A 13033-nucleotide genomic window follows, 5' to 3' on the forward strand; every position below is an offset into this window, starting at 1 on the left:
TTGCATTTTTTGTAGATTCAGCTAAAGCAATGAGAACATATCATGTGTTATGATACAGGCTGCTAGTGATAAAGAGCCAAAAGATACCATTTAAAATTGTTTTTTTTGATAAGTGTGCTAAGTTATGCGCAGACAGAACTCCAGTCCATTCTTTGAGTAAGTTTATTTTAATGCTTGAATGATTCATAGATCAGCATTAAGTGACAAAACAAAACCTTTGAAAATGGCCAGCTACAAGCACTGGACTGAAACTGACAAGCCTGGAGAGCTACTGCTCAGGACCACTTTAAAATATAAAATATAAGATGCAAAAAAGAAAAAAGAAAGAAATAAAAACAGATTTGCAATCCACACCAAAAACACTAGTGCACCCTTGGGAGCATTTACTGATCACCGACACTCTGGGAGGTTTCTATACTGCAAGAAATATGTTTTAGATTTTTGGCAGCAGTCACATTGGTGGTGTGTTTGGGAGGAAATGTCAATAAAAACCTTCATGGGGAAAACCTTCACGAAGAACTGTCTGGAGGGTTAATATAAGCTGGGATTAATGCACCAAGCTTGACATGTTCTGGATCAGATAACACATTGAAACCACACAGCGTGCACAATTATTGGCGCACTTTGACTTTGTCATTATTTCTATATGCCTATTTTCCAGCTCTGCATCAGATGAATGATAATGATGATGAGGCCTAAAGTGATCCACACCTTGTATTAAGTTGCAGGATTACCTCAGCTACGCTGGAGCACAACCACCTCTGAGTAAGAGTTCTCTGTGCTGTGTTGTAGGGTTCTCTGGTCAAGCCTTGCTCTTGCACTGAAAGTCGTTGTTGTTGACTGGCACTGTATAAATACAACTGAACTGAATCAAAATACATAAAGACACGGGCTGCTGTTACTGCACATCATTACGCATGCATCAAAGTAGTTCACTGTGTATTGTCACTAAGCCAGCACACCTCTCTGAAGAGCATTTGGGAGTCTGCAGTTGCTGTCTTAGTGAAAGTTGACTCTGAGATGAAGAAACGGACACTCCACGATTCAAAGGCTTATGACAGTTATTGAAATGAAAAATTGCTAGGATGGTGGATGCTCATATTATACACGGCCAAAGTTTCAAATAATGAGGTGGGTGTATCCTCTATGAGCCAAAAGCTGGGTCTTCATAGGGATCTAAACATTCTTTTCAGTCATTTTTTTCTACTCTTGGCTCCATTAATGTGGTCATCTAAAGCACTCAGCTCTGGCTGTGAGCACAAACCACTTTCTTTTCTTTTCTGTGGAAGGAACAGCCATTGAAGACAAAGTTGGTTTAAAGTGATGGGGATTGCATTCTGTTTTTTTTTTTTATTTACCTTTGACACAGCAACCCAACTTTTCTGGAATTGGTTTGTAATTGTACACATTTCTATTTCTAGAGAGAAAAAAAAACCCTCCTTGCAATGCATTTGCTCAACAACAAAGTTGTGACAGCAGTTTTTTTTTATTTCACATCTTCTTTACATTAAAAAAAAAATCCCCAAATGTCATACATTTTCCATCACAACAATCTGAAAGCCTGAATGATGTGGCATGAAAAGGACACTTGAGGACCACTCAGGTTATACAAAGAAAATGAGCAAACGTCTCCAGTAACTCTGTCAGTGTTTGACAGGTGATATTTAGGATGCACAGCAGAGAAAAGGCCTCTAAGGACCAGAGATGTCACTGAAATAAATTAAGAGGATGTTGCAGACGACTGCTTTAAGAACTGTTTGGCTTGGGCTGTATGAGGGAACCGACCGAGAGGACATTGGCTGCTGCGGTGGAGCCCTCTGTTAGCTGATGGGTCAGGTAAACACCAAAGGTCACCTAAAAAAAAATTAAAAAAAAATCACAAAATAGCAGAGCGTTTGAGTTGCCACACACACACACACAAACAAACACACAACCACACAAAGCATCTACATGAAGGTGCAGTAATTGCTTTTGACTGACCTTCCCGCTGCGGTAAGCAGATAGAGACATTAGCGGCTCTTTTGTTTTGCTTCCTGTGTCTTGGTCAATTCCAACCATGTGACATCTTCCACAATGTCCTGCAACCTTCAGGTTAATCACAGAGGGAGCATATTCATTTTGGACAAATCCGCAGTTGAAGATTTCATCATTTATCTCAAAGTGTCAGCTCACCATGAATTGAGTACTGCCAATAACCAAGTGTGACCAATTATCCTCCTCAAACGGTTCGACACCAGCGATGACTAAATTGGCCCGGAAGCGGCTAATGACACTCTGTGTGTCAAGGAGCTGATCGCCCTCAGAATCGTCCTGCCTGAGAAGGCAAATGGGGAAATTGCATGTTAGTTTGCCTTGCTGTGTAAATGACCCACTGTGATGCAAATGTACAGACATCGACGCATCCTGAATATTTCACTGGAGCCATGTGTATTTTGAATAACATGCCATGTGTTCAAACCTGCTGCTCATTAGGTTCTGAATGAGCTCCACGCTGGCACGGCTGATCATGAGATACTGAGCTTCATTTACCAGGGAGAGCGATGTGGAGGTGGCAGCTAGAAGGGAACAACTTCATATTAGCACAGTGAGCTGAGGAAAACATTTTCATTAACACTGTCGTTTTAAAAAGTCTGGTAATTGAGGTTTTACTGAAATACAGCATTTGGAAAATGTAAGTGAATCTTGGCACACATCCAAATGCGCACTCACAATTCAACACACAAAATGTTTTGTTGGGTTACACGGATGAAATCTTCTATCACTGTGTCCTTGAAATATTCTTAAAAAAAAAAATCAGAGAATGTACAAGGAAGTGACAGCTGCAGAAACTGTAGCAGAGAAAGAGCAGCCACAAAAAATGAGATGGTTATACCACAATAAATACATTTTTGTTTTTTAAATTAAAAGGAAATAATTATTGATTAGATATTATGACAGAAGTTGTCTAGTAAATAAAACTTGTCAAGAAATATTATACTGAAGCAAGAGTTAGTTTTTCCAGACTGCAGAATTGCTCTCTGAGTGCTTATTTGTCAAATTGCCAGTTATGGCCTAACAAATATTAAAGATTCGAGTGAAATTTCACTCGATATGAGGAAATTTACTCAGGCTGTGAAAACAGTTGCAACAAGTTTCTTAGTGCTCTACAGAAAATGGACAATAACCTGAGATCATAACATTCCTAAAGACGTAATCAGCAGTGGTACTGTACACTGGATTGGTGCATAAACTGATGGATTCAGCCATTGTTTTCTTAACTCCGTGCTTTATTAATGCTGTTATTGATTTTTATTTTTTTTTTAAATCAGTTGACTATGGTTAGCAAGCTCATTTAGCAAGCTCCATAAACTACAGTGGTGGAAAACACAAATGCACTTTGTTTTATGCACATGCAATTTTTTTGGATAGTCTGCACTATACAGTATAGCATATATACATATTAGGGGTGCAACAATACTCGTATCGATATTGAACCGTTCGATACAGTGCTTTCGGTTCGGTACGCATATGTATCGAACAATACAAAATTTGTAATTTATTTTATCAACTTTCCTTCTGACGATGCTGTCTGTGTTGAGCGCTCAGTAAATCTGCGTTCGACTACTCAGCCTAGGCTGCACTGTCGAGCGCAGATCCACTAAGCGCTCAACACAGACAGCATCATCAGAAGGACGAGCGCAGGGCAAGCTAGCGAGACAGAAGTTAAGCTCTCCTTGCAACATGGCAAATTGAACCTTCCCCACCCTCATTCAGATGTGGCGTTTGGAATTATTTTGGTTTTCATGTGACATATGACCCTGAAGGTAAGCGCGTCATGGACTAAAGTAAAACAGTATGTTGGATGTGCCACGCAATGCTCAATTACATGGGTGGGAACTAGTGTGTTAGCGAGCAGTTAGCTCGTTAACGTGTTAGCCGTCTAGCCCCACGCAGGGGTAGCTCGATAACGGAGCACTAGTGGGAACACAACGAATATGACTGCACATTTACGCCGACATCATCCTAGTGCAAAGACAAGTGGAAGCAGACAAAAACAACAAGCATGCATGTTACAAACTTTACCCGAGTCATTTAGACAGCCGTTAGCACATGATTCTCCTTATGGGGACCTGATATGTTTAATATTGTGGCGAGCTCAGACAAGGAGGAGAGGGAGGTGTCGTTTGGTCTTGCTTACCGTGAGCTAGTTAGGGAGCACAGCCGTTTATTGACATCTGCAGAAGAACACTGCCGCTAGCTAACTCCTCAGCGCGGCAACCGCACAGCAACAACAACACACAGAGCGCCCTCTGACCCCGGAAGGACACACCGTCGCAGCGAGAAGGCGTCACCCGTCACTATGGCAACATAAACAAAACATAACTGTACAAACAGAACCCCGAACAGCCCTGACCCGCTACATAGCCCCCGCCTAAGGGGTCAGTCGTCCCCGACGACCCCATTGCCCCACACAAAGTCCTGCAAATGTCCAGGTGCCTTCTTTTGGCGCACCGCCGGTCACGACAGGCGGGGGAAAAGTCACTCGGGTCAGAACATGGGGTGCCACCATCATCCCACTTCTGACACCAATGTGGCGAGCTCAGACAACGAGGAGACGGAGGTGTTGTTTGGTCTTGCTTCCCGTGAGCTAGCCAGGGAGCACAGCCGTTTATTGACATCTGCAGAAGAACACTGCCGCTAGCTAACTGCTCAGCGCGGCAACCGCACAGCCACAACAACAACACACAGGGCGCCCTCTGACCCCGGAAGGACACACCGTCGCAGCGAGAGGGCGTCACCCGTCACTATGGCAACATAAACAAAACATAAACAAAACATAACTGTACAAACAGAACCCCGAACAGCCCTGACCCGCTACAATATGCTGCTGAGAATATAGCCCAGAAGAAGCGTATAGTATAGCTTTTATTTTGGAAAGAGCCATTTCTCTGTAATAAACTCTCTTTTCCAAAGATGAGTGACTCCTCAATCAGATACAGGTGTTACCGCGCCAGATCCGCGGCCCCGAACCGTAGTAAGGAAACCTCTGGCAGTTACTTGAAGGTTCCGTAACTGACTCGTAGCCGGCAACAGCTTACTATACAGGTCAACTCCGCTAGCAAAAAGATCGAAGGAGGCGTAGGAAACTGCTTCACCGAACTTTATTTCTTCTCTAAGGCACGAACACAGCGTACAGTGGGCTGAAACAGTTTACTCACAGCGAGCATCGCCGACACAACTCTGGCTGTCGAGGGAGTTATTATATTCCTTTTATTTATTTTCTTTCCGTCTCTTCTGTAGCTAACCGTTACTTTTTCCCCTTCTCCGCTCTCTCTCTTCACACACACACACACACACACACACACACACACACACACACACACACCAGGCAGTCCCGCTACACACATCCCGAATACATTTCCCATCAGGCTTCATCCTTAAAGGGCCATGCCTGTAACACAGGGCTTGCAAAATCGGGCTAGCGATTTTTCCAGTCGGGCTACCAAAATCTATCTCTGCCCTGCCCGTCGGGCTATTGTAGGAAGGAAAAATATATGTCAATGCTTTTGCATTCTTTCGGAAATGTAGCTGGGTAATTATGTCACTGGCATCGGTGAGCCACTGTCAATATGTGACATATTGAAATCGCGTTTGAATTTGCGCTTGTTTTTTGCTTTCACTTTGCAAATATCCAGGTGCCTTCTTTTGGCGCACCGCCGGTCACGACAGGCGGGGGAAAAGTCACTCGGGTCAGAACATGGGGTGCCACCATCATCCCACTTCTGACACCAATGTGGCGAGCTCAGACAACGAGGAGACGGAGGTGTTGTTTGGTCTTGCTTCCCGTGAGCTAGCCACGGAGCACAGCCGTTTATTGACATCTGCAGAAGAACACTGCCGCTAGCTAACTGCTCAGCGCGGCAACCGCACAGCCACAACAACAACACACAGGGCGCCCTCTGACCCCGGAAGGACACACCGTCGCAGCAAGAGGGCATCACCCGTCACTATGGCAACATAAACAAAACATAACTGTACAAACAGAACCCCGAACAGCCCTGACCCGCTACAATATGCTGCTGAGAATATAGCCCAGAAGAAGCGTATAGTATAGCTTTTATTTTGGAAAGAGCCATTTCTCTGTAATAAACTCTCTTTTCCAAAGATGAGTGATTCCTCAATCAGATATATTTATTTTTTTAATTATTTTTGTTTCAGCAACATTAAATTTAAAAACTGTACTTTTGAGTTAAAATATATATTTATAATTTTAATAAATGACAAATTAAAAAGGCATGAACATTTTTTTTGTATCGAAAAAATATCGAACCGTGACACCAAAGTATCGAACCGAACCGAACCGTGAATTTTGTGTATCGTTGCACCCCTAATATACACATATACATATATACACATATATATACATATACACACACACATATATACACACACACACACATATATACATATACATATATACACACACACACACACACACACACACACACACACACACACACACACACACAGTGTAGTTGTCATATAGTTGTACTGTTGTTATTAAGTGAGATGTGACCATAGAGATCAAAATTATGTTCTGCAGCTTTTATGTGTATAAATTTGGGCTTTTTAACATTGGAGTCTACAGGGTTTTACTCACTTTTGGAGTAAGCCTCAAGGCCACTCTGGGAACGGCAGCTTTTTTTCCTTATGTGCTTACATCCCTTGGCCTTGTTGCTTAGCTTGGATACAAATAAAAAAGTTCCAAAGATGTGGAGTGTGGGAAATGAAGATGTCAGAAATGTATATTAAACGCCAGGATAATCTGGAGACTCGCAAAAGGCAGATTTCAAAACAAAGAACGATCGGCATCTGCACAGGCGAGGCTGAGATGTCCTAATTTGCTGTAGCTCAAAAGACACAGCAGTACAATGGCACCGACTTCACATGGCTCCTCTCATCATACTCTTTCAAAGTGGTACGATAAGAAGAACTGTGGTGTCTGGATTTGTGTGCATTCCTCTTCAAGGAGCATAAGTCAGGCCAGTGGTAGCAGCCACAAGTCCATTTGTTCATAACAAAGTGGGAGTGACTCTGAGGTCTGCACAGAGCCTCAAGTTCACCATCTGATGGGGAAATTTAAGTCATGCAGACCCAAGCTGACCGTTGTATACATGCAAAAGTATAAGTAAGTATTTCCTGGTATAATCCTAGCCTTAGATTCTCCCTGGATGCTAAATGTCCAGAGCTTTCAAATCCCTCATCTCCAGTTTGTAGCACAGGCTTGCCATTAAAATCCTGGCTCTCCATACTCAGATTAAGTTCACTTTTATGAAGTCATATTAACTATAACAACTGAACTTGATGCACTTTATGCATTTATTTATTGTGTTTTGCTTGCCTTTATATTAACACTGACATGGGACAGTACTACAATTTCATTGAACTATTGTACAAAATTTAAGTACACAGTTTTAAGCCACTGAGTTGTGACATTTAACTCATTAATCAGGTATGCACTACTTTTAGATAAGCACTTTAAATATACATATCTTGTGTTTACAATGGAACAGCCAATCAGAAAAACGTTGGCTTAAGGCTGGGAGAGTGAATTAGCTAAAATGGCTTGTGTCAGAGTGGCGCACACAAGCTAGGAATAAGATAAATAAGGATTGTTTTGAACTGTGAGTCATCCAAAGCTACTCCAGTGGAGCCCAAAAAGAAAATATAGAGGATGAAATGAACATATTGGGGCATGTTTTCTGCTCCCTTATTAATAATTTTCACACATTGCAAAGTGCAAAAGGAATCAGGTGTGAATGTTTGCTCAGTAGGTGTGATTTTTTAAAATCAAATCGCATGTTCCAGTCTAAATGAGGGATTCACATCCTTGGCTGAGAATCCCTGGCATACGCAGCATTTTCACAGTCTTTCGGATTACAATCTGACGCTCTTAAGCAGTGTTACAGAAAAAGATGTTGCCAGCATTACTGAATGCAAGGTCACACTGCTCGTGTACTGTATTCCACATAAATCTGGAGTAAACAGAGAAAGGCGAGGCAAAACAGGTGAAACGCTTGTACTGGTACCTTCACTCGGCCTTTTCTTCATTTCTCGGGTGAAATCAGGCCTTTGTTTTATCAGGCGGCACGGCTGTCCAAGGAAGTCTGAAAGCCATGATGCAGCCTCATCCCCACAGTCGACAGTCTCCACCCTTGGGGAAGGAGGAAGATTATATTCAGGAGACCCCCGGGGGAAATCTACAGAGTTTTGATGCTGCTTACTATTTGCTGTGACATCTAATCGGAGAATCACTGGGTGAATGGCTTTTTTTTTAAGCTTGTGACTCGTCATGTGGGGATCTGTCAGAGGAGATTAATATCATCCAGTGCTCTATTGTTTGTTTTCCCCTAAAAATGGTAAGCAGCAGGAATTTCATAAGAAGCTGGGAGAGGAGGGCCTTATAATGCCATCCGCAAAGAAGGGGTAGCATAAAGAACGACACAGGTAGGGAGAGCGTTGACACGAGAGAAAAACAAAGAACAAATGACATGTGTCACAATATTTCCTGCAGCTCATGCTTTTCGGATGTCTCAAACGCTGCCAGCTCACCTGTCACCACAAACTTTACTGTGACACACCCTCGTGTGCGAATGATTGTTGTTTTCCAGGGGAACAGAAATGGTTTCCATCCCTGTAGGGCGATTGAAGAAAAAGCAAAACAAAAATCCTCGTTGAAGTTTACGGCACAAAAATCGGACTAACTGAAATTTAGACATATATTTTAAAAATGTATTCCCAGTGAGCCATGGACTGAGTGTCTGACCTGGTGCCTGCAGGAGCAATTTGTTGGAGCGAATGTGGACTTGCGGGCGAATGAGACACAAACGTGGCTCCCTCTTCTGACTCAGGCAAACGCCGTTACCATTTACCACCATCCAGCCTCTGTCATACAGTAAACCCAGCGGGCCCACCGGCCAGTCGTGGACCTGCATGAAGAGCAGAGTCAAATCAAAACAGGTAGAGTGGAAGAAGGGGGAGGAGAGAAAAAGGTTAGAAAAGAAAGACGAGAGATAAGGCTGGGCTGTTCTCAAACCTCATACGCTCCACAAGATTTGATAGGATAGATGTATATGTTGGTCAGAGTATAAGCCACCCCATGGCTGTTTGAGTCTCTCAGTTGAAATCCCTTCAGTGATGCTTCTGTGGGCTTCTTTTCATCTCCTTTATATACTTCTCCATTAGTAATTTTGATTGAAGGAGATTCATTGGAGTCCTCTGACGCTGCAGCAGCTCTTTTTAACTCCTGTAGCCTCTCTTGGTCTACTCTGACGGGTTTCTCTACGAAGCACTCCGCCACAAAGTTCAGGAACTTTTGACAGTCTTCAAATGTTGACATGTAGCCGAAGGACACTCGAACAGATCCGGTCGGCTGGCCATCCACTATGTCGATGTTGTCTCCACAGACGTGGCCGGCCTTGAAGAGAAAAAGAGAGAGAGAGAGACGTTTCATTCTACCTACGCATGCCCTTAACCGACTTTGACAATTTTCTCTTTCTTTCATCTCTCACCTGCAGGTTCCTCTTCACCCGCTGACTGGTGATCCCGAGGAAGGACTGACATGCCCCCGTGTTGCAGAAGCAACCCGTGCGCACGTGAATATTGTACAGGTTGGCCATTCTGTCGACCTGTGAGTGACAGAAATTATTTCACCTCCTTTACATAAACACACAATTATTAGACTGTTATGAAATAGAAGTAAATTCTGTTTTCCACATGCACCTGTGAATAGCCAATTATCTGTCCATTTGAATCCATTAGGTTGAAGTTCAGGACTGCGCCCTGTGTGATTGGACTGTCAAACTGGCCTTCGGTGTATATGTGAGCCACTGGTCTCCCGTTGCCATGGCAAAGACTTGACAGCAGCATGTAAGTGTATCGTGCCAGGCCGAACGTGTGCTGCTGGATGTTGTGCATGCCCCCTGAAGGGAAAAAGAAATAAACGAAGGTTGAGGGTTGTTGTTTTTAACCTGAGGCAGATTATAAACAACCCGCATACGCATCATGATTTCGCTATTAAACAGATTGAATGAATCGCCATGCTCTGGCAACAGTACCTGTGATTCTGTAAAGAGCTTCAAATGCGTGATTTAAGCCAATGATGTCCAAGAAGGACACAGTGCCATCTTCAAATCTTTATCGGGGAGAGAGAAAACATTGCGTTTTGAATACAGATGCTCACAACAGTGAGTTCTCAGAGACTATCTGGCCTTCGATGGGCTGTAAGAATGTTTTACCTGTCAGAAATATTTGCTGCCTGCACATAATAATCTTCTCCGGAAAGGTAAGCTGCTGCTGTGCCTCCTCCAAAATAAGTCTTTTTTAGTATGTCTGCTGCGTCGTTACGGACAAGAAGCGCCCCCAGACCTGTGGGGAAGCCAAATATCTTGTAGAAAGAGATAGGAATGAAATCAGCAGGGCAGTCCTGTAGGCTTAGAGGCGAACAACTGACATAAGAGGCTGCATCGAGCAACACAAACCAGCGGCCTTGGTGGGCGCACGCTGGGTAAAGGCGTCTCGCCTGGATGCCTTTCACATGGCTAAGGGGATACTTCCTCCCTGAGAAGTTGCTCTGTGCTGGGTAGCAGAAGAGGTGCGGTGTCTGGCAAATAACATCTTCAACTTGAGCTTCATCCTTTGCTCTGTTTTCCAATTCCTGCGGGGAGACGGGCTGGGTAACCACCCCCCGGCTAGAAGTCAGTCCTCTCATGCCAACTACAGAGGTATGGCTGTCAGTGAGGTAGCAGAAGTGACTCCCTGCTTGGCTCTCTGTGTGCGACCTCCAGGGAAAGCTCTCAGCCACTAATTTAAGAGCGGCTGTACAACCAGAAGTGAAAATCACAGAGTACTCCTCAGGGGTGGTGTTAAAATGCTGCAATACCCTGTAAGAAAATGTTTTCACTAATTTATTCCAGCAAAGTACCAACTGAAGGAGTTGCTGGCCCATTATTAAGGCTTTTGAGAGCATGCACAGACTTTACCTGTATCTGACCCGGTCCACCGTGTCATGTGTGAGTCTGCTGCTGGGGTTGTGGCTGTGGGGGTTTCCTATTGGGGGGAAAAACAAAAAGGAGATGCTTTTAAATTTCATGGCTCAAGGAAAAATAACCACATAGCAGTAACACTTGGTGGGATTTTATGTGACTTGTCTCACCGTACAGATTGCTTGTAATGTCCCGGCAGTAGTCCCTAAGCACAGACTCGGGATACAAAGTAGCTGCTGCATGATCCAGGTATGTTATCCCTGTTTACAACAGAGAAGCAACGGTTTACAGCCAGCGGTTCCGTCACTACAGTTGCTGCTCAGGACTGAGCACAATCATTACCTTTAATCCGCGTGAACTCCTGCTCGATCACGTCTCTGAAGTTTTCTCCATAACCGTAGCGCCCCGAGACCTGCTGAAAAGTTTCAAAAGTGCAAAGTTGGTGAAAAGCCATTATGACAATTGTTCCGCCGAACAAAGGTAACACAAAACACAGCGGGACTGCTCCTGCTTCAGATATTTCAAACGCAGTCCTTATCACTGCGTAGGTTACTGATCGACTCTGCTAGAGTGTAAAGTCCGGCGGACAGCAGCTGAGCTTTTGTAGTCCTCGTCCATTTGTAGTCCCTGTGCGTAAGACCGGCCGACCCAGCAGATGTTGGTGTTACTTTACCTCGGTGTAATGACTATTTATTTATTTACTGCTAGGAAGACGGAAGACGGAAGAGAGCACCAAAACATGCTGCTCCTTGGACCAATCAAAACTGTTGTAGCTGCACTGCGGTCACGTGGAAAAAAAAAAAATCTCAACCTTCGCTTTTGGCCAATTTTTGTAGAAGAGCATCAGATAAACGGTTGGCAATCTTAAAAATGTTTAGCTTAGAGAAAAAAAAGTCCTTAAAAATGTACACTGGTTTTTAATATAGGTTAGTTGAATCTTGTAAGCTTATTGGGAGGCCAGGTATTCTTTGTGAATGTGATTAACGATAAGTGAGAGTCATGCAGTTTTAAGTCTATCTACCTTAAAAAATGTTCTTTTATATTGTGTAATTTTATGTGTTTTTACTGTAAAACAGATGGTGCTGTGGGATATAAAACCAAAAGTTGGGACACAGTATATTTCCTTACATCAACATTTCTTAATTATCAGATGAAATATATATTTTTAACACATTCCAAAGGGGGCGCTGGCTGTAGAAATACATGCATTATGCACGTACATATGTTTCTGGCAGCTGATGAGAGATCTGCACTGACACATAATCTATAGCTGTCATTTTCATATATGGGGCATCCATCAGATTTTTGAGTGCGTTGTGTCCGCCCAGCAGACATGAAAGGTTCACAGGTGCTAAGCACATATATACATTTAAATAATATCATGAGCATGAACTGTGTATTCATCCTGTACAGGCATTTAAATTCCTTCCAAGACATCTGAAATCACTGCTTTGAGTAACAAGCATGAGAAATTGCTTCTCAGTACCTCTTACATATCATCCGACTCCTAGCCTCGCTGGCTAACAGGGTGCAGAAACGAGGGCATTAATCAGAAGTGACTGATTAAAAATATTGATTAGTTCACAATAATACTGTGTGATGATTAAGATGTGCTAGCTATAGAGCTAGAAAGCCACAGAAAATCATGCAAGGGCAGTGTGTATATTTTATCCTTTATCTAGTTTTTCCCATTTGGGTAACCACTACATGTACTCTGCTTTCATTAACTGTAACTGATTACACCAGCAGGTCTAAGTAATCACTTCACTGTAATCCAATTACATCTAATCCCTGACTTTTTAATCTAGTTGACAGACAAGGTACATGAAGGAGAAGAAATTAGTCACAAGTGATTGGCATGAAATGCCAGATCATCTCATGGTCTCTGAAAGGATAGAAATAGCTGTCACATGCTATGCCCTTGAATGCTTTGATGCTCCTCTTGTGCTTCTGATTCTACTTGCAGTTTGGACACAAAGAGACACCCTGTTGAACCTGTTTTGTTATAA

At 43.1% G+C, this 13033-nt stretch overlaps 1 protein-coding gene across 1 annotated transcript; it reads right to left on the bottom strand.

Moving 5' to 3' along the window:
* Positions 1-147: 147 nt before the first annotated feature.
* Positions 148-11766, bottom strand: mocos (molybdenum cofactor sulfurase). Its single transcript, XM_004554507.3, has 15 exons — positions 11367-11766; positions 11195-11284; positions 11022-11088; positions 10278-10922; positions 10098-10174; positions 9763-9962; positions 9552-9668; positions 9077-9457; positions 8807-8969; positions 8593-8674; positions 8070-8194; positions 2459-2555; positions 2173-2314; positions 1981-2085; positions 148-1854 (listed from the first exon to the last, which is right to left on the bottom strand). The coding sequence occupies exons 1-15, from the start codon at positions 11476-11478 to the stop codon at positions 1747-1749; spliced, it is 2511 nt and encodes an 836-aa protein (XP_004554564.3). The 5' UTR covers positions 11479-11766; the 3' UTR covers positions 148-1746.
* Positions 11767-13033: the final 1267 nt, after the last annotated feature.

The sequence above is a fragment of the Maylandia zebra genome, linkage group LG13 (genome assembly GCF_041146795.1).
Source record: "Maylandia zebra isolate NMK-2024a linkage group LG13, Mzebra_GT3a, whole genome shotgun sequence".
Taxonomy (NCBI): domain Eukaryota; kingdom Metazoa; phylum Chordata; class Actinopteri; order Cichliformes; family Cichlidae; genus Maylandia; species Maylandia zebra.